Source organism: Lotus japonicus, chromosome 5, assembly GCF_012489685.1.
Source record: "Lotus japonicus ecotype B-129 chromosome 5, LjGifu_v1.2".
Lineage (NCBI taxonomy): Eukaryota > Viridiplantae > Streptophyta > Magnoliopsida > Fabales > Fabaceae > Lotus > Lotus japonicus.
The window spans coordinates 17140133-17159000 of record NC_080045.1 but is presented as its reverse complement, the minus strand read 5'-3'; the positions used below and the strand labels follow the sequence as shown (position 1 = coordinate 17159000).

At 36.7% G+C, this 18868-nt stretch overlaps 2 protein-coding genes across 2 annotated transcripts; both read left to right on the top strand.

The window, feature by feature from the left end:
• The first annotated feature begins 8 nt into the window (after positions 1-8).
• Positions 9-1888, top strand: LOC130721152 (probable small nuclear ribonucleoprotein G). The gene is made up of 4 exons (XM_057571894.1): positions 9-161; positions 278-300; positions 1393-1514; positions 1613-1888. Exons 1-4 carry the CDS (start codon positions 127-129, stop codon positions 1670-1672), a joined length of 240 nt encoding a protein of 79 aa, XP_057427877.1. The 5' UTR covers positions 9-126; the 3' UTR covers positions 1673-1888.
• Positions 1889-3573: 1685 nt separating this feature from the next.
• Positions 3574-6561, top strand: LOC130720604 (putative pentatricopeptide repeat-containing protein At3g11460, mitochondrial). Its single transcript, XM_057571269.1, has one exon. It carries the CDS (start codon positions 3668-3670, stop codon positions 5582-5584), a length of 1917 nt encoding a protein of 638 aa, XP_057427252.1. The 5' UTR covers positions 3574-3667; the 3' UTR covers positions 5585-6561.
• Positions 6562-18868: the final 12307 nt, after the last annotated feature.

The following is an 18868-nucleotide window of genomic DNA, read 5'->3' as shown; positions in this document are numbered from 1 at the left end:
TTTCTAAATAAAACTAGGGTTTCAAAACTAGAGCCTTTTGTTCTTTCTCACTCAAAATTTTGCTTCACAAGAACGAAACGCAGAACTCGACGATTTCGTTCGTTCTTCACCTCACAATCTTTCACCATGAGCAGGTCAGGGCAACCCCCGGATTTGAAGAAGTAAGCATTGTTCTCTCTCTTCTTTTCTCGTCTGAATTTTGTTTTTTTTGCTTTTTCGTTCTGTTTTTCAATCTTCATTCACCTAATTACTTTTTTTTTTTTTTTGCCTCTGATAGATACATGGACAAGAATCTTCAGAGTGAGTTTGATTCTTTCATCTCTCCATGATTTCTTTATCATTATTGTCTCCCGTTATTTTGCATATTGTGTTTTCTTTACTTTTTGCTGCGGTTAATGGTTTGCTTCGGGGTAAAATCTGTGTCTCTTTAGGGTTTTGGGTGCTGATTTTGGTTTTGCTGAATTCGGAGTTTGGGACTAAGGTGTGGGGCAAGGGTTTTCTGTGGGTTAGAGAATTAACATTTGTTACTTTCATGATGATTTTTTTTCCTGGCGCATGAAAGTTGTTTGGTGTGGTTTTATGTGGGCATAGATTAGTGGATTACTAGTTTTGTTTCTGGTTATGAGGGTGAGTGTTGTTTAATTTCCATTTAACTTGATGGCTGAATTGGGGATTTCTGCTTGTGAGGCTCTTCTTCACAGTGTTTTATGTGGGTTAGAGATACATATTTGTTACTTTGATGATGAATTTTTTATTTATTTTATTTCGTAGTGGCTCATGAAAGTGGGTTGGTATGGTTTTATGTGGGTTACTAGTTTTGTTTCTCGTTATGAGTGAGTGTTGGGTAGTTTCTCTTTAACTTGATGGCTGAATTGGGGATTTTTGCACTAGTAACTAAAGTGTGAGGCAGTGTTTTCTTTGGGTTAGAGGAGCAATATTTGTTACTTTCATGATGATTTTTATTTTGTATCTCATGAAAGTGGTTTGGTGTGGTTTTATGTGGGCACAGATTACTAGTTTCGTTTCTGGTTATGAGTCTGTTGTATTTTCCCTTTAACATGATGGCTGAATTAGTTATTTGGAGGGTGGAACTGTTATAATTCTATCTATCTAATTTATTCAACTTTTATATTCCATCTAAGAATACAATTGTGCCACATCTGGTGTTAGAAGCGAGAGGATTATGATTGTCTTAAATTGGAATTGTTTTGAGTTAAGAGCATGAAATGCAGGTGTCATTTTGGTTTATGAGCTCTGCTTGTCTCAGTTTCTTAGTATGTTGCTATGCACATTTGGGTTAAGCCTTAATAAATCCATATGCATCTTATCTTTGAAACATGTCTTTTAACTAAGGTAGAATTGCTGCTGAAATACTTGTGTGATTCTGTGCAGTCAAGCTGAATGCAAATCGGATGATTATTGGTACTCTCCGGGGCTTCGATCAGTTTATGAATTTAGTTATTGACAACACTGTGGAAGTGAATGGCAATGAGAAAAATGATATAGGGATGGTGGTGAGTTCTCATTCCTTACCTCAGCTAAGTATTTATTATTCACGAACTAGCTGAATAGAGTTTGATTGTCATAATCCTGTTCTCACATAATGCTGCAGGTAATCAGAGGAAATAGTGTGGTCACTGTGGAGGCACTTGAACCTGTGACCAAGAATTGAGTTCTGTTTGATGTAAACAATTCGAAGTATATTTCTTGGTTTAAACTGTGTGTATGTGAACTATGTAGCTGCTGAGAGTAACATGTAGTGTTGCACTTTCAAGTTGTTGCTACTCTAAAGTGAAGGCTTCTTCCTTCGTTTAGCTGATACTTGCCCTGTTGCTCTAACATTCTCATTTTGCTCTACATCAAATGATTTGGTTTTTGGAAGATCAAACACTCGTATACAATTTTATTCTCTGCATATCTATAAACACATCAAGTGTGTACATCAAGTGCGTGGCTATTTATCTCTTCAAAAATATGGAGAAAATTTAATTTTTGTCCTATCCATACTGTTGGTTCTGTTCTCGAACCAAAATATTACATGGAATTTTTTTCCAGTAAAAATATTGTTAAAAGTTAAAACTGGTAGAAATTATCTCATGTGTCATTGATGAAGTGTAATGACCTAAGAAATTTAAGCATTGTTAGCAACTCTAATTGATAACAACACCAATTGGTGCTTGTGAGATATTGTTGGTGTATGTCTTACGCACAAGGATACAATGATGAGATATTGTTGGTGTAGGTTTAACTCCAATTTCTTTCTATTGTAAGCATTGTTGTTAGCAACTCCAATTGTTGGCTTATCAAAAAGCAAAACAAAATACTCAAATTGTTGTTCTTTACCTTCATACCAAGACATTCAGACTTAGCAAAAACCCTTATTTCGGGTACCACTTGCAAACCCATGTGAATCCGGAACTCAAATTCACGAAGCTCCTATTGAGGAAATCGAAGGCCTGATCTTCGAGATCCTTCGAACTGATATGCTTAGTGTCAGTTGGAGTGTAGGCGAGGTCGATGAGCATCTCTATCGAAATAGAAGAGCCTACATCCCAAACTGAAGAGTAGGCATGCTTGAAGTACTCATTCCTTGAATTTGCAGTAAGATCGGCTCTATACTTCTAGGATATCTAGACACAACCTTGCCATTTTTTCCGCTTCAGCGCCGCGGTGATTCTCAGCTGAGAGCTAACATAAGGTCGTAAGACCTTGGGCTTTTAGCTTATCCTGATCAACCGAAGTTTGAAGCTTATGATTGGTTGACATCGGTGACTCGATGCTTATTTTACTTTAATTCACACGAAAACGAGGGCCAGCTAGAGATTTTCTTGACATGTTTTCTATACACCAAGAGTGGCTACAAGTTAGTGAAGAACTTAACAACAAAGATTGAATAAGGCCAAAGTAAATCATGTATACCTATGATCATTGAGTTCACGTCAATTGAATTATCCAAAAACTCCTATGACTAAAATACTCCTCTCTCTCCTTTACCGAGCTTAGCAAGACACATAAAAATCCCTTTTCCAACTTGGACTAGGAAGACTCATCCAAGGTAAGGAGAACACTATAGTGAGACCGAGCTCACAAGAGAAATTTATGGAGGATACTATCAAAGTTCTTCTAAAATGGGGTCACACCTTCCACCGGTTACACTATGAAGAATTCATGTTTAAAGGAGATTGGCTTCCTCTTACAAGAGTCGACTAGGGAAGGAGAATTTTCCTTTTTTCATGATCCTGACAGCTCACCCAACCAAGTGTGTCGTCTATCCATTTGATTTGAAAGAAAATTTGGAAGAGGCGAACATAAGGCTCTACCCCGACGTGCTTATTGAGGATTTCTAATGCTCATACATAAGATAAGAGACTACAGGTAATAATGACATCACAACGATTTCAAAATCGCTAAAAGAAATGTAATCAACATTTTTTTTTTTGGAATAGGAAATGTAATCAACATTGATGTATCTCATAAATAATAAAATTACTATCTTCTTTCAATTCATTTATAATTACTTTTTCTAAGTTTAATGAAAATATTCTAAACTTATTTATTTTTAACATGCTGTATAAAAATATTCATTTTTATTCGCCCATTTGTTTTTTTCATCTATATTTCATTTCTTCCTTAAACAAACCGAAAATGATCTAGTTGACGTGAATTGATGAGCATCGTGCAACACCGTCCCCAGACGGCGGTGGCGCCGCCTGGTTCCGGCGAGCCGAAACGCCACCCTGTGAACCCAACGACGGCATGGAACCTTCGCCTAATGGAGCTATCAAAGCAGCGGCAGTACAAGGAAGCCCTATCCCTATACCGCCACATGCTCCGCTCCTCCTTCCTCCCCAACACCTTCACCTTCCCCTTTCTCCTCAAATCCTGCGCCATCCTCTCCCTCCCCCTCACCGGTTTCCAGCTCCACGCCCATGTCATCCGAACCGGGTCACAACCCGACCCGTACACCCGCTCCTCCCTCATCTCCATGTACTCCAAATGCTCCCTCCCCTTCCTCGCTCGCAGAGTCTTCGACGAAACTCACAACCTCCCCATCTCCTACAACGCCATGATCTCCGGCTACTCCCTCAACTCCATGTTCGCCGACGCCGTTAGCCTCTTCCGCCGTATGCGCCGCGAAGATGGGTCGTCGACGGTTAAGTTCAACTTCAACTCCGTCACCATGCTGGGTTTAGTTTCCGGTTGCAACCTCCCCAACCACTTACCCACCGGAACCTGCCTTCACGGTTGCGCGGTGACGTTCGGGTTGGACGCTGATTTGGCTGTTATGAATAGTTTTCTTACAATGTATGTGAAATGCGGCGAGGTTGAACTTGCGCGCCAACTGTTCGATGAAATGCTTGTGAGGGATTTGATCTCGTGGAACGCTATGGTTTCCGGTTACGCGCAAAACGGGCACGCTGCGCGTGTTTTGGAGCTTTACCATGAGATGAAGCTGAGAAGGATGAGTCCTGACCCGGTTACGCTTCTTGCGGTTCTGTCTTCTTGTGCAAACCTTGGCGCGCAGGTGGTTGGTGTTGAAGTGGAACGGAAGATAGAGCAATGCGGGTTCGGGTCTAATCCATTTTTAACTAATGCATTGATTAATATGTATGCTAGGTGTGGTAATTTGGCTCGTGCTCGGGCTGTTTTTGATGGCATGGTTGACAAGAGTGTTGTGTCATGGACAGCTATTATAGGTGGTTATGGGATACACGGGGAAGGGGAAATCGCGGTGGAGCTTTTTGATGAGATGGTGAGGTCCGGCGTTAGGCCGGATCGGACGGTTTTTGTGACTGTTCTTTCGGCTTGTAGTCATGCAGGGTTGACTGATAAGGGATTACATTATTTTGATGAGATGGAAAGGAAGTATGGTTTGCAGCCTGGCCCTGAGCACTACTCTTGCTTGGTCGATCTTTTAGGCCGGGCAGGTAGGTTGAAGGAAGCTATGGATCTCATAAAATCTATGAAAGTGAAACCTGATGGTGCTGTTTGGGGGGCACTTCTTGGTGCTTGTAAGATACATAAAAATGTAGAACTGGCAGAGCTGGCATTTGAGCATGTCATTGAGCTTGAACCCACTAATATAGGTTACTATGTTTTGTTGTCAAATATATACTCTGATGCTAAAAACTCAGAAGGTGTTTTGAGAGTTCGAGTCATGATGAGGGAAAGAAAGCTTAGAAAGGATCCAGGATGCAGCTATGTAGAGTATAAAGGAAAAGTGCATGTTTTTTACTCTGGGGATAGGAACCATCCCCAAATGAAGGAAATATACAGAAAGGTAGCTGAGTTGGAAAATTCTGTGATGGAGATTCATCGCCCAGATGAGAAGTATCGAGTGAGGAGTGAAGAACTCTTAAATGGTAATGGGGTGCACAGTGAGAGATTGGCAATTGCTTTTGCTCTCTTGAGCACTAGGCCTGGAACAGAGATTACTATCATGAAAAACCTGAGAGTGTGTGTGGATTGTCATATATTTATGAAGTTGGTAAGTAAGATTGTCAATCGTCAGTTTATTATCAGAGATGCCACTCGATTTCACCATTTTAGAGATGGAGTCTGTTCTTGCAAGGACTACTGGTGAAACCAATACAGCTCTGTTTCTGAAACATTGGACATTGATAGAGCACAATGATGTCTGACCCTACCCACCTAGTTGATTGTCACTGTTGGTGAGTGTAGAGAGGCCTGCATCCATGTTGGCAAATTCCTGAAAATATGGATGACGCAGTCCTGTAGAGAAAAATCATTGAATGCTCTCAGCTTGGGAAAGGAAGAGTGGCGACCATAACACAGGGTTTGCATTTTTTGCTGGAGGGTAAAGAGATAAAGAAAAAGTCGATTGCTTGGCATATAGCACAATCAATGCTGTGTCTGCAGAGAATTGGTTATGATATTCAGGGTTCAGTTTTATGCAATTTTCTGTAGAAATTCTGGACCAGAATTCACTCGGATATTTGGAAGCTGTCTTGTGGTCCACACCATTCTTTTAAATAGTATCCTACAAAAGAGAGGGTGACCAACCTTTATTCCCTATTTCCCTTCACTCCAAAAATTCCTCCTATCCCTTGCCCAGCCTCCAATTTTTCTCCACCCTGCCAACAAATTAACTGGTCCAATATGTTGAAAATACAAAAGTTCATAGAATTTTTTCCAGTTTATAGCTGAGACTTCAGACTTCTAGCAATCAGCACTATCATGGCACAACACAAGCAAACGTTTCTAATAGGAAGTTTGCTTTTGACAGTTCTGTCAGCTATGGTTTTTATTCTTCAGTCTGTAGTCACTACTTAATTGATTCTTTTATGTCCCCTTATTTTTATTTTACCCCAAAGGTGGATTTGGGAAGGTAAGGGATCAAAAGTATCACCAGTTTCTTATGGTTAGAGATCAAGAAATTCTATGAGAAATTAAAAACAAACTGTCTGGGTTTCTATTATTCTTGCATTGTTCTTTTTCCCCCCAAGGGTTTTTCCTACTGGGTTTTTCCTTGGGTGGATTTAATGAGCTCTTCATTAGCTCTCTAGCTACCAAATCAGTTAAGGTTGTCTTTGTGTTGTTGATTGTTCTCATGACTTTTCCTATTAAAAAAAAACTGTCTGGGGAAATTTTGCTGTAGAGTACAAAGTACAAACATTGCAATTTCATGGCCAAAATATTACACACCAATCTATGGTAATTGGTAAGTACACTCCTTAGGCCATATTTGCGATTTTTCCTTTTGTATTAACATTTTTCTTATTTTTCAAATTTGAAATCCCAAAAATCTCAAATATGTTTTCTGTTTTTAGTTTTGTTTTTCAAGTCACAAGCCTTTTTCACCTTTGGAAAACATGTTGCTCAACAATTTTTTTTTCTTTTCTTCTCTTGAAAAACTGCTAGTGTGATTTAGATCTGGATGGCTTTCAATTCATCTTCTTCATCTTGCGTTTGGGTTGAGTTTTGGAGTTGTTTTTTCTGTGTTGGTTGAGATGGCTGGGTTAGTGCGAATGTTGTTGGTGGAAGGTGTTTCTGAGCTTGGATCGGTGGAGGTCTTGGTAATCGTTGGCTGGGTGTGGTGCCTCTTTGGGTTCGGTGGTTGATGGCACTAGCAGATCGGATTGCTGGATCAAATTAACTTAGTTAAAATTATCACAAGTTAATTGTTGTGTGTGTGGGGGTAGCTCACCAAGCTAAGGGAATGAAGGGATTTGCAGGGTGAAGGGCCAGGGTTCGAATCCTGACGAAGGAACTAATTTACTAACAATTAACAACTGACATTGGCCTATAAAAAAAAAACAAGTTAATTGAGGGTAGCTCACCAAGCTAAGGGAATGAAGGGAATTGCAGGGTGAAGGGCCAGGGTTCGAATCTTGACGAAGGAACTAATTTACTAACAATTAACAACGGACATTGGCCTATCAGAAAAAAAAAAGTTAATTGTTGTGATTAATAAATATGTAATTTTTTTTTTTGAAAAAAACAGAAGCCTAGAGGGGCAAGTCAAAAGTAGCTTGTGTAACTTAACAAAAGTAACTTGTCTATAACAAATTCCTTCTAAATTTGGCCTCTAAATGCAACCTTTTTTTTTTATCAGAAATATAAATTGCATCATCAATGTATTGATCTCTGGACCTCCCCCGCCCAATGTACATGTCTCTTAACTCTTATCACTTGAGCGACCTTCGTTCCTTATTTACTATGTTCTTTGAATAAAACAAAATTCTTATATATATATATGTCCACTTAGCACTTCAAGAGTGCATTAAATGATATTCTTCAAAGTAAAAATGCTCTAGTGGAAATAAAAACTTAGAAAGATAAAATACGTTCTAGAGGGTAAAATATGAAAATAAATAATATTTTTATGAAAATTAATAAAATTAATTGCACTCTTTAATATGTGTGTTTCTTCTCTCTCTCCTGACAGATAATTAGGAACCGAGATAGTTATTAAACTCGGCTCGGACCGACCGATTGAACCCGAAACTCGGTGACCTGACCAGTCCGAGCCCCTAAACAAATCGGTTAAGCACTCAAACCGGTAAGAACTCGGCCGGTTTTGGTCGAACCGGCGAGCCCTCACAATCTTTTTCCAGCATTGTTAGGAACCGAGATAGTTATTAAAATTGGGTCGAACTGACCGATCCGACTGGTTGAACCCATAACTCGGTGACATGACCGGTCCAAACCCCTAAACAAATCGGTTAAGCACTCAAATAGGTAAGAACTCGGCCAGTTTTGGTCGAACCGGCGAGCCCCGACAATCTTTTTCCAGCATCGTTTATTATGAAAAAAAAATCAGAGAAGGCCATGGGATGGATTCGAACTCCTTCCCTAAAGGCCTAACAAGTTAAAACTTAACTGTTACCAGTTACCACTACGCTGCCCAAATCTTTTGTATTGATCTCACAATCTATTATATATATATATATTAAACATAAAAACGAAATAGCCACATTATGGAACATCGATATTATTATCCCATAAAATAAATTAAACAACAATCTATAAGTATATGTTGCATTTACTTTAATATATATCATATTTAATAACAATAATTTAAAATGAGTTATTCGTGTGCTTTTTATTATGATTAAAGCGTATAACATATGTTTTATTATGATATTTTAACTTATATGTGATATTTTATTGTAGTAAAACATTTCTTGTTAGTTGATTAATTAGGTATTTGTGAGATGGTAATGATTTTCAATTTAAAGTATGGAGTTATTAATCAATGATAGTTAATATTAGTTTCAAAAAAAAAAGATAGTTAATATTATTAATTTTTTAGCATTTTTTTAAAATACACCAAGTCAAATAATCGAATCAGTGATCCAGTGGTCAGACCAGTGACCTATTGACCTGACCGAGTCGATCATCGACCGAGTTTAATAACACTGACTGAGACAATAGTAAATTACACAATAGTACAACTTGAAATTCTGGCAACCGTTGGACAGATGTTATACCAAATGTCTAGGAAATCATGTACAACAGATGAATCGCAAGTGCAACACAGTATTAAACCAGCAAAATAATAAAGAAGAACACAGAGAATTGGTAACCTAGTTCGGTGCAACATCATCTACATTTGGAGGGCTTCAACTCGAGAAAGATAATCCACTATTATAGAGAATCAAATACAAAAAGGTCTTAATTGAATAACCTCTGTTCACAACCTTTCTACCTATTCCTACTAGTGGCTTATTACTTAGGTCTCTCCCTAAGTATGAGAACCTCTCTCACTTTCTCTCACAATCACTGCCACAATAATTGAACTTACAATAAGCAACACAGGTTTGAAGAGATTACAACTCAACTAAACAAACTAACTTTATGTCATATGATGATTAATGGAGGCAGTAGAGTGATGTACAAATAAAAAAATAAGGACTCACAACCATAAACCCTAAAAACACCACCAAACGGTGCCCAACGCACACTTAGGAACTAGGGTTAAGCCTCCTTAAATAGTCGTTCTTCTGAAGGCCTTGATCTTCAATGGGCTGAACGAACAAAGAGTCCATAAACTAAATATGGAACAAATCTTGTTGTAAAAGATTTAATCTCATACATATGTTCTCCACAAACTAAAACCAGAAGCAAATCTTCCTTCACAGATTTCTTCACATAATAAAACAATCACCACGTATTTAATAGGGAGAAAATATGGTTTCCAATCTTTAAAACGAATAACAAATCTTATCAAATAAGATTTGAACACAAGAAGATATAATCTTCTACAATTTAAACCAAATCAAATCTTCTTCAGCAGATTTGATTACACCTGATATATTTCCAGATAACACACGGAAGCTTCTTCAACAACTCTAGCTTGTTGATCACATACCACAATCCAAAGCTTCTAGAATAAACATGCAACACACAACACCTCCGCAGAGACAAATATTGCAACAGATACTCCAACATTTAGACGCACATCTTGACAAATAAAACATCTTAGCTAAAATGTAGACAACTACGAAAATAAAATAGGCACAACACAACTCGGAACCAAAATTGTACACCCTTTATACTAAAGCAGTTACAAGCAATCTTTTGTAAATTAGAATCGTCATTGAATCAGTTAACGTACCAATTCAAAGCTCATGGTCAAATTATAATAATAAACTATACCGTGATTGAACTGGTATTAATTATATATTCTTAATAACATTATATAGTATTAAATGACTCTGAACAACAAAAATAAAATTTCCACGACTTCTGTCGTTGTTGGTTTACAAATAGTTTTTGGGGACTAGATAGTCGTTTAGGTCGGCTAGAAAACCAACGTAACGATTCCTTGAGGAAATGACTTTGTTCCTCAATGCAGGTTCCTAAGAGACTCCAAAAAGCTCTTAGAGTTTGCTATTGACGAATTTATATCGACTGAGTGGCTACTAACTAAGACTAGACGAAAATGAATAAAGAAAAGACTTAAATCGGCTAAAAGTAAAGAGTATAAAGGTGAATTAATAAAGTGCTTATTAGATAAATGGTTGAAAAGCTATAAATGAAACTTAAAAGCTGAAATGTAAAGGAATTAAAAAAACAAGTTATCCTAACACTAATGCAAGACTAAAACACAACATAATTCAGAAAATGGAAAATATCAAAATATACATCTAAATTTAAACGATAAAGATGCATTGAATATGGAAAAATCCACGCGTAACTTAAAGAACAAAAACAATGTGTTGAAGCATGCAAAGTTGTGTTTGTATAATGATCAATCAGATTAAGAAATGTGTTGAAAGGTAACAAAATTGAAAGGAAATACTTACATTGAAATTGCAAGATTGAAAATTACAAAGAAATAAAGTAGCTGGGGTTTATTGGAAACTCGACCGCTCTCCTTGATTACTTTTTTTTTTGAAATCAAAACTCTCCTTGATTACTTGAAAGGAACTATAGTGATAGTTCATATGTCCAACCTTGGCTCAATCTTCTTAACTCATATTTATGGCAGAAATTGAAAGATTCAACCCTAATACTTAGCACTACCTACACTATCTCGTAAAGCTGCTCAAGCAATGGCGTGTAGTCGCCTACTACTTTGTTACACACATGCTGAAATTCAAATCCTAATTATAGTTGTACAATTTACCGCGTCGGAATGTGCCTTTGCTCCAAATGTGCATGACTTCTACAAGGCAGGATCAAGTAACCACAAGTAATCGTTCAAATACGTTGAAGCGGTTTATGCAAAAACAACTTACTTTTAGTGTGCACACTTAGGTAGCGTTTGGTGACGGAACGGAACAGGACAGAACATAACGGAACGGAACAGAACAGGATGGAACAGGACAATAATGTTCTATGTGTTGTGTTTGGTAACTCCAAGTCAATAGAACAGAACCGTGATTTTAATTACATATATAACCCTGCATGTTTAATATTTGATTGAGGAAAACAAATTGAACTCAATTGAACATTTTGCATAGAAACTGTTTGTTATTGCTTACTTCATGAAATAAGCACTTATTTCTTTAAAATAATCACTTATATATTGTTTAAGTTGTTTCAGTATGCTATTAAAAAAACAGAAACCTAATTATCTATTTAAGATATTTTAAGTGCGTTTATTTAGATTAAAAATATTGATTTTTAACAATAATTTTTTTAAGAGACTTTGAGAAAAGCATAAATTGATTCATGTTCGACTACTCTAATTAAAATCACTTTTTTTTTATCTCCCCTCATCTATCATCATAGATTTTCATTATAAGCTAAAGTAACTGTTTCAAATAATTTGTTTTCAGCTTCAGCTGAAACAAACACAAAAAGTGATTTTTCCAAATAAGTTGAATTAAACGCATTCTAATTAGCTTGTTTATCATTGCTTACAAAAACTGATTTTACTTTTGAAAAAATAATTGATTTTATTTTAATTAAGTTGATTCGTGTTTGATTACTCTAATTAAAATCACTTTTTTTATCTCCTCTGATCTATCATCATAGGTGTTTTCATGATAAGCTAAAGTAACTGTTTCAAATAATCAAATAATCTCAGCTTCAGCTGAAACAAACACAAAAAGTGATATTTGATTAAACAAGTGATTTTTTTTTATTTTAAAAGTGTTTTTTTGATTAAAAAAGTGATTTTTCCAAAATAAGTTGAATCAAACGCACTCTAATTGGCTTGTTTATCATTGCTTACAAAAAGTGATTTTACTTTTGAAAAAAATAATTGATTTTATTTTAAGTGAATTTTTTGAAAAAGTAGATTTTATTTAACTTTGTCTACAAATATAATAAGTGCTTTCAATTTTATAAGTGATTTTAACCTGTTTAGATACATAAAATTTCAAATATAAATTAGGGGTATTTTTGAACTTGCAAAAGTTTTAAGAGAGTGTTCTGTTCCGTTCCCTTCCGTTCCACCCTTTTCCAGGGAACCAAAGTGTCCCGTTCCTGGAGTCTTTTGTCCCGTTCCGTTCCATCTTAAAAACACGACAAACACAGAACGGAACCCATGTATTCTGTTCTGTTCCCTTCCCACCTGTCTACCAAACGCTACCTTAGGATCTGCAAAAAAACCTAAGTCCTTTATAATTTAGAAATTGATTAAAACTAATTAATATAGTCTATATTTTAAAATAAAAAAACTTTTACAAATTTAATACTTTATTGTATATATCACAAATTGATATGTTTTACAATTAGTAGGTAATATAACTAATAATATAAAAATTATGAATAACTAATTAATATTAATATAAATCTTCGTTTATCTCTCTAACCCTCTGCTAGGGTTTCCTTTGGTGTGCCAGCGCCACCCCTTCCTCTCCATGGGGTGGGGGCCCCTCAGTCGTCTCCTCTTGCTGCTCGTCCTTCCTTCCAGGACGGAGGATCTTCTGGCTCTCTCTTCCCGTCGTTTTCGTTTCCTCTGCTCCTCGCTTCAGGCCTCGTCTCTAGTGGCTCTTCGTGCCTCCTTTGAGGAGGTACGTCGATGGTGGTGGTGCAACATGGATGAAAACGTGCCGACGCTCGAGATATGGGAATGTCGCTGCATCTATCTTCCCCTTTTCCTTTTTCTGCTTCGGTGTTTCTAGGCTCTGTTTGGGTGGCCACCGCGCCGTTCTCCTTGCGCGGCGGCAACCTTCTCTCGCACCGTCTCAGCTTTAATTACCTGCCTCTCTCCCCTGGATTCGCAGCTTCCTACTGCCGGCGTGCTCCTCCTTCCTCTTCTCCTGCTCTCTCGCATCCCGTCCCTATTCACCCAAGCTATTTTTATCGGCGTTGCTCTGATATAATGGGTTCTTTCGTCATGCATGCTCAGATCAGAGGCTGGTATGACTATTGGGTTTTTATGGTGGTTTTGGTTTGAATTTTCTACTGGGAACGCTGCTACCGATTGAGGTTTTGGGGTGCGATGACGAGGTTGTGGTGTTGGATGATCGACAATGGGTGCAGTGCGACTGCTCTATTATGTCTCATGTCACTGTTTTGCATCTCTATGTTGGGTGTTGAGGCTACGGTTCCCTTCCGGCCTCAATGTCTTTCCCTTGGCGGATGCTGCTGCAGGATTGATGGTCTATTGGGTGTTGAGACTACGGTTCTGTTCCGGCCTCAACATCTTCTCCTTAGCGGATGCTGCTGCAGGACCGATGGTCTGATGTTTGTGTGGTTGTTGTTGCTGGTCTTATGTTCGGTTTATTGTCTTTGCTAGGTTTTATTGTTTGTTTTTCTTGTCTTTTAGGTTTCGTGTCTTAGCTATATGGCGCTCTGATTGGTTTTGGATGTTGGGTCTTTTGTTTTCCTCGGCTGGGTTAGGTCTCTATTTTGCGGGTGTCGTGCAGTTGATAAGATTAGTTCTTGTCGCTGTTTTTTCGACTTCAAATGGGGCCTTTCCTGGTTGTGCAGAAATAGGGGTTTTGGTTTGGCTTTAAGTTTCTTATGGGGGTTTTTAGAGGTCTTTGGAGGGATTATGCTGTAGTGGCTGAGCTTTTGCCAGTTTTTGTTGGCCAGGTTACTGTATCAATGTTGAGAGAGGTTGTTTCATAACTTTCTATATTAATATATATATCTTTCATTTTTGAAAAAAAAATTCAATGAATTTTTTTCTTATATATATACTAACTCTATAAAAGAAAAACACTGTTTCAATGTCTTTTTCAATTTATGGTTAATAACTAACATTTAAATAATTCTACTATTTATTTTTTTTTACTTTTCTATATGATAAATTTTTTAAATATTAGTTATTATAATAAATAGTATAAAATATTTTTAATAACTAATTAATTTTTTTCTATTTTTAAAATTTTATCTATCTATATAATATTTCAGTTTTCTAAAAAGCACTAATTAATAGTCTCATTAATTAAAAGGTCAACTAGTCAAGGCATATTTAAATACTTGATATTTTTCTTTTATATATGAGAATTGAGATATTTTATAATTAATAATTAATATAATTAATAATATTAATTATATTTATAACTAATTAATATTGTCAATCGACCCAAAAAAATTAACATTGTCATGAATGTAAAGTTCAAGACAATTTTAATTGTTTTATAGATTTTTTTCGAAAATAAAAATTTATTCAGAAATGAAATTCTAGTAAAAGATCTTCAAATTGAGTTTCTAAAACAAACATAACAACCAACAAAGAAAAACGAAAACAAACACCCACAAAATCTTAAATTATAGAAGAAAAACCCAATAAACATATATTAAATAAGTATTTAATGGTAATCAATATATATTAGAAAAGAAGAACTTCCATCAGTAGACTGGGCGAGACCCTAGGGTCCCTAGCCCAGGCGCGCCAGCCCAGGGCGACGTGCAAGCCAGGAAATTGGGCCTTCTCCCGGGAGGCACAACTGACCCATTAAGAGAGATTAGGGGCGCCAAGCCCAACCCCCAAATCTATAAATAGGGGACGATTACCAATTGTAAAGGACTCTTAGCTCATTTGAGAAATAAAAGCTTGAAATTCAGTTACTTTCTCTCTCTAAGCGGTTACGCTCTAAACTCTCTCTAGATTCTCACATCACGATTCTTTCACTATGGGTACCGTACCTCATCTCTATGTTCTTGGATAGAACATTTGGTGCCGTCTGTGGGGATCGATAGATTTCAATTCCCGAACTACGTGGATTGTGATTTGGTTGAGAGAAGTTCGATTTTCTGTGTAATTCTCTTCGCTTTTCGCATTTTTGGTTGAATTCTTGGTTCGCTAGTGAAGTTTGATGGAGACACGTCATCGAAGACGCGACGGAGAGCAGAAGCAGCGGCGCGGTTCGCCACTTCGTCGCGTGAGAGGCATGCCACGACGCGAGCAGGTCCGCCGCGACGAATCTGAGCAATTGACTCCTCCTCCGCCATCGCGTCGTCGAAGTGGAGGAAGGTTGGGACACGCGTGCGGTCCGCCATCGCGTCGCACATGTGGAAGGCAGCGCGATGAATCGGGAGGTGAACTGCTATCATCTCAGGCGCTGGACGCTCACAGAGATTGGAGATGGTTAGATCACGACGCTAATAGCCGCCTGGAGCAGCAGGATAGGGAAGAATGGTGCGCTTACCACCGGACAACATGCCACGTTACAGAGGAATGTCACGATTTGCAGCGCGCGGTTGAGCAGCTGATAGCGGTAGGGGGACCTATTAGAGCTCAGGGCGATAAGGCCTCAACGACTAAAGAAGTGAGCACGATCGCAGAAGGATTTGGCGGTGGTGGAGTCACTAGTGCAGCAAGAAAGCGATACGTCAGGGCGGTGAACGCGGTCATGGAGGTTCCTTTCGGTTTTTCACACCCAGACTTTAACCAATAACTTATTTTTTTTTTCGAAAAAGGAGAATAACATATCATAAATAAAGAGTCAGTACAACCACAAGCTTAGGAGAAAGCCTGTCAAAGATGAAAAAGAACAACTACAGGAGTCTAAAGAAAAGATAAAAAAGGCAAACACTACCAAAGGGCAAAATACATAAAAGAGCATCAGCTACTCATCTAGAGGAATAAAAGAACAAAACATAACAGCAACTGGCAGCAACTACATCTTCAAAAAAAGGGACCCCATCTGTTGTTTCACCAAGCCCAACCTGAGCACGTTTTGGGCAGCATCATAGGCCTGTGTAAAAGAGTAAGAAACTGGACCTGCAACAGCACCAAAAACCAAGAGAGAACAGCACATACACAAGCTAATGTAGTGTGTAATTGACCCATCAAGGTTCAGCTTGAAACGATAGAAAATCATATTGATATAACCAGGGATTTCGATGGCATCACAGCAAGGAGAAAACAGTGGAGAAAATCAGCAGAGGAGGAATTACTGCTGCAACAAGGACCATAAATCATTTGTTCTATAGCAGCCTGATTTAGCTAAATAATCCGCTAAATGGTTTGATTCCCTGTAAATGTGTGAGACACCTAGATAGTCCACTTCCACACAAAGTAAATCAATAAGGTTCAGGTCTTGGATCAATTTCCATGGTCTATTAACCTTGTTATTGACCCATCCCACAGCGAGTTATGGGAACTGATTCCTTACTCCATGTGTTGGTCAATTTGGTTAGCCAACCAATGACTTATTATTATCCTTTTATGCATTTCAAATGGATGAATATACCATGGAGCTTAATTATTGTGTTTTTTATGTAGTTCAATCATGGTAGACTCTTAGCCAATATTGGTATGACCTTAGGATATTTTGTGGGAAGTTTTTATCTTTATATTGTGCATGATAATTTTGATTGTTGATTGATTTAAAATGATTCTTGTGTGACAAGTAGATTGGAACTTCGTAGTCTTATACATGGTTACTAACGATTGATTTTAAGATATCATTTCTGAAAAATTCACTATTAGCAGTGATTGAAACAACAATTGAGTTTTAAAATTTTCCAATTTTCACATTAGAACCGCCGCCAAATGTAGAAAACAAAAGAAAAAGTAATTGCATTTGGGGCGGTTGCAACCGCCGCTAAATGGTTATGCTTAAACCGCCGTTCTATTTTTTGCGTCGCCAAGTTTAACGTCGCTTTTCCAGCCGACGCCAAGTTTTTTAGGGTGTTTTTAGCGGCGGCCAAAAAGCCTTTTTAACCGCCGCTAAATCCCGTGTTTTTTTGTAGTGAATCTCCTCCATTATATATTAATATATATTAGAAAAGAATTAGATAACTTATCTTTGGTTGACACGTGTTTTCTAATTCCAAAACAGATCTTGAAACCGAATTTTAAAAGATTTGTCATAATTATCTAAGATTTAAACATACACGCATAATCACATTCATGATTAATTGATATATCAAATACAATAGACATATTCCCCGTGCAACGCACAGGAAAAGAACACTAGTATATTAGAAAAGAAGAACTTCTGTCAGGTTGATTTAGTGACGTGTCATTCTCAGGTTAATTCTCAGTGACGTGTCATTCTCATGTTAATTCTCATAAAATAAATTCCACGTGTCATTCCATTAGATAGCTTCTATGTTGTGTTATTTTATCTTGAAACCGAATTTAAAAGATTTGCCCTAATTATTTAAGATTTACCTAGATTACTCCTTACTAAATTTATTTCCAAAATAAATCTTGAAACCGTTTTCATTATCTCTTTAAATTAGGAAAAGTCTCAAGCCTAATTTACTACATATTTACAAGAATCCCGTGATTTTTCTTTTTATTCTTTCTCATGATCCACAATATAAAAATTAAATATATAGTGTTGAGATTTGTTTTTTTGAAAATGCCAAAATTTCATTAAAAACGCACAAGGTGTGCAAACAAATGAATACAATGTTCATGGCCCCAAGCTTAAATAGAACTAAGCACATGCAACCAATAAGCAAATATCACGAAATTAACAACCAAGAATGCTAGCTAATAAAAGATACAAAATCAGTAACATGCTTCAGAGACATATGACAGCACCATCTTCCTTTTAGGCACTCAGAAAAACCCAGTAAAGACGATATAGACCTTAACCCCCCATCATGCAAATCAGAGGTTCCTTACTCCATTCATAAAAATATGATGTGAAGGTTTTCATCAATGATTTAAGCCACAACCAAGATCTCAACTTCACCATATCCAATATGTGCTGAGATTATAATCCATTAAAATTTTAAAAGGTTTTCCCTAATTATCTAAGATATTGTTTCAGCCATCTCCTTCGCATAATCACATTCATGACTAATTGATGTATCAAATACAATAGACATATTCTCTGTGCAACGCACGAGAAAAAAACACTAGTGCACTGTCAATTAAACATTTTTTATAGAGAAATCGAATGATGAGTTGTCAAATAAGAAAATTAGCTTTTAATTTAATTAAAATAAAAAGAAACATAAATGCTTTTGAATATTGACACTCAATTGTTGGATGTCTGTGTAAAAAAATTTACACTGACAGTGCACAACCATTAAACTTATTAAGAAATATAACATAATTTAATTTTTTTTTACAACAATAATTTATTATAATGAAAAATAATAACGAAACATTTTTTCTCTTTGGGAAGAGTTTTTGGGGTTTGGATTCTTGGTTGACTAAAGAATGTGGTACTCTTTTTCCTTTACTAAGTTTTTTCTCATTGGATTTTTCCTAGTAATGTTTTAATGAGGCTCGTTCTTTGCTTGACAGTTCAAGTTGTTCTTCTTTGGTTTCCGATTGGGTTTTTTACATGCCTTGCTCATGAGTGGTTTGTCCTCATGGGGTTATCCTCTTTTGAATAAAAGTATTCTATTTTCTATAAAAAAAAAACACTAAACAAGATCATGTAATAAAATATAATATAATAAAATAAAATATAGTATAATATAATATAATTTAATGTAATGTAATATAATATAATAAAATACAATATGATACAATTTAATGTAATGTAACATAATACAATATAATATAATATAATATAATATAACT

What these genes read in the sequence shown, in the direction of transcription:
- LOC130721152 (XM_057571894.1), top strand. Translation starts at nt 127, where the DNA reads ATGAGCAGGTCAGGGCAACCCCCGGATTTGAAGAA. An exon ending in CAACCCCCGGATTTGAAGAA is followed by an intron (nt 162 to 277) that starts GTAAGCATTGTT and finishes TGCCTCTGATAG; the next exon opens with ATACATGGACAAGAATCTTC. An exon ending in AAAATGATATAGGGATGGTG is followed by an intron (nt 1,515 to 1,612) that starts GTGAGTTCTCAT and finishes ATAATGCTGCAG; the next exon opens with GTAATCAGAGGAAATAGTGT.
- LOC130720604 (XM_057571269.1), top strand. Translation starts at nt 3,668, where the DNA reads ATGAGCATCGTGCAACACCGTCCCCAGACGGCGGTGGCGCCGCCTGGT.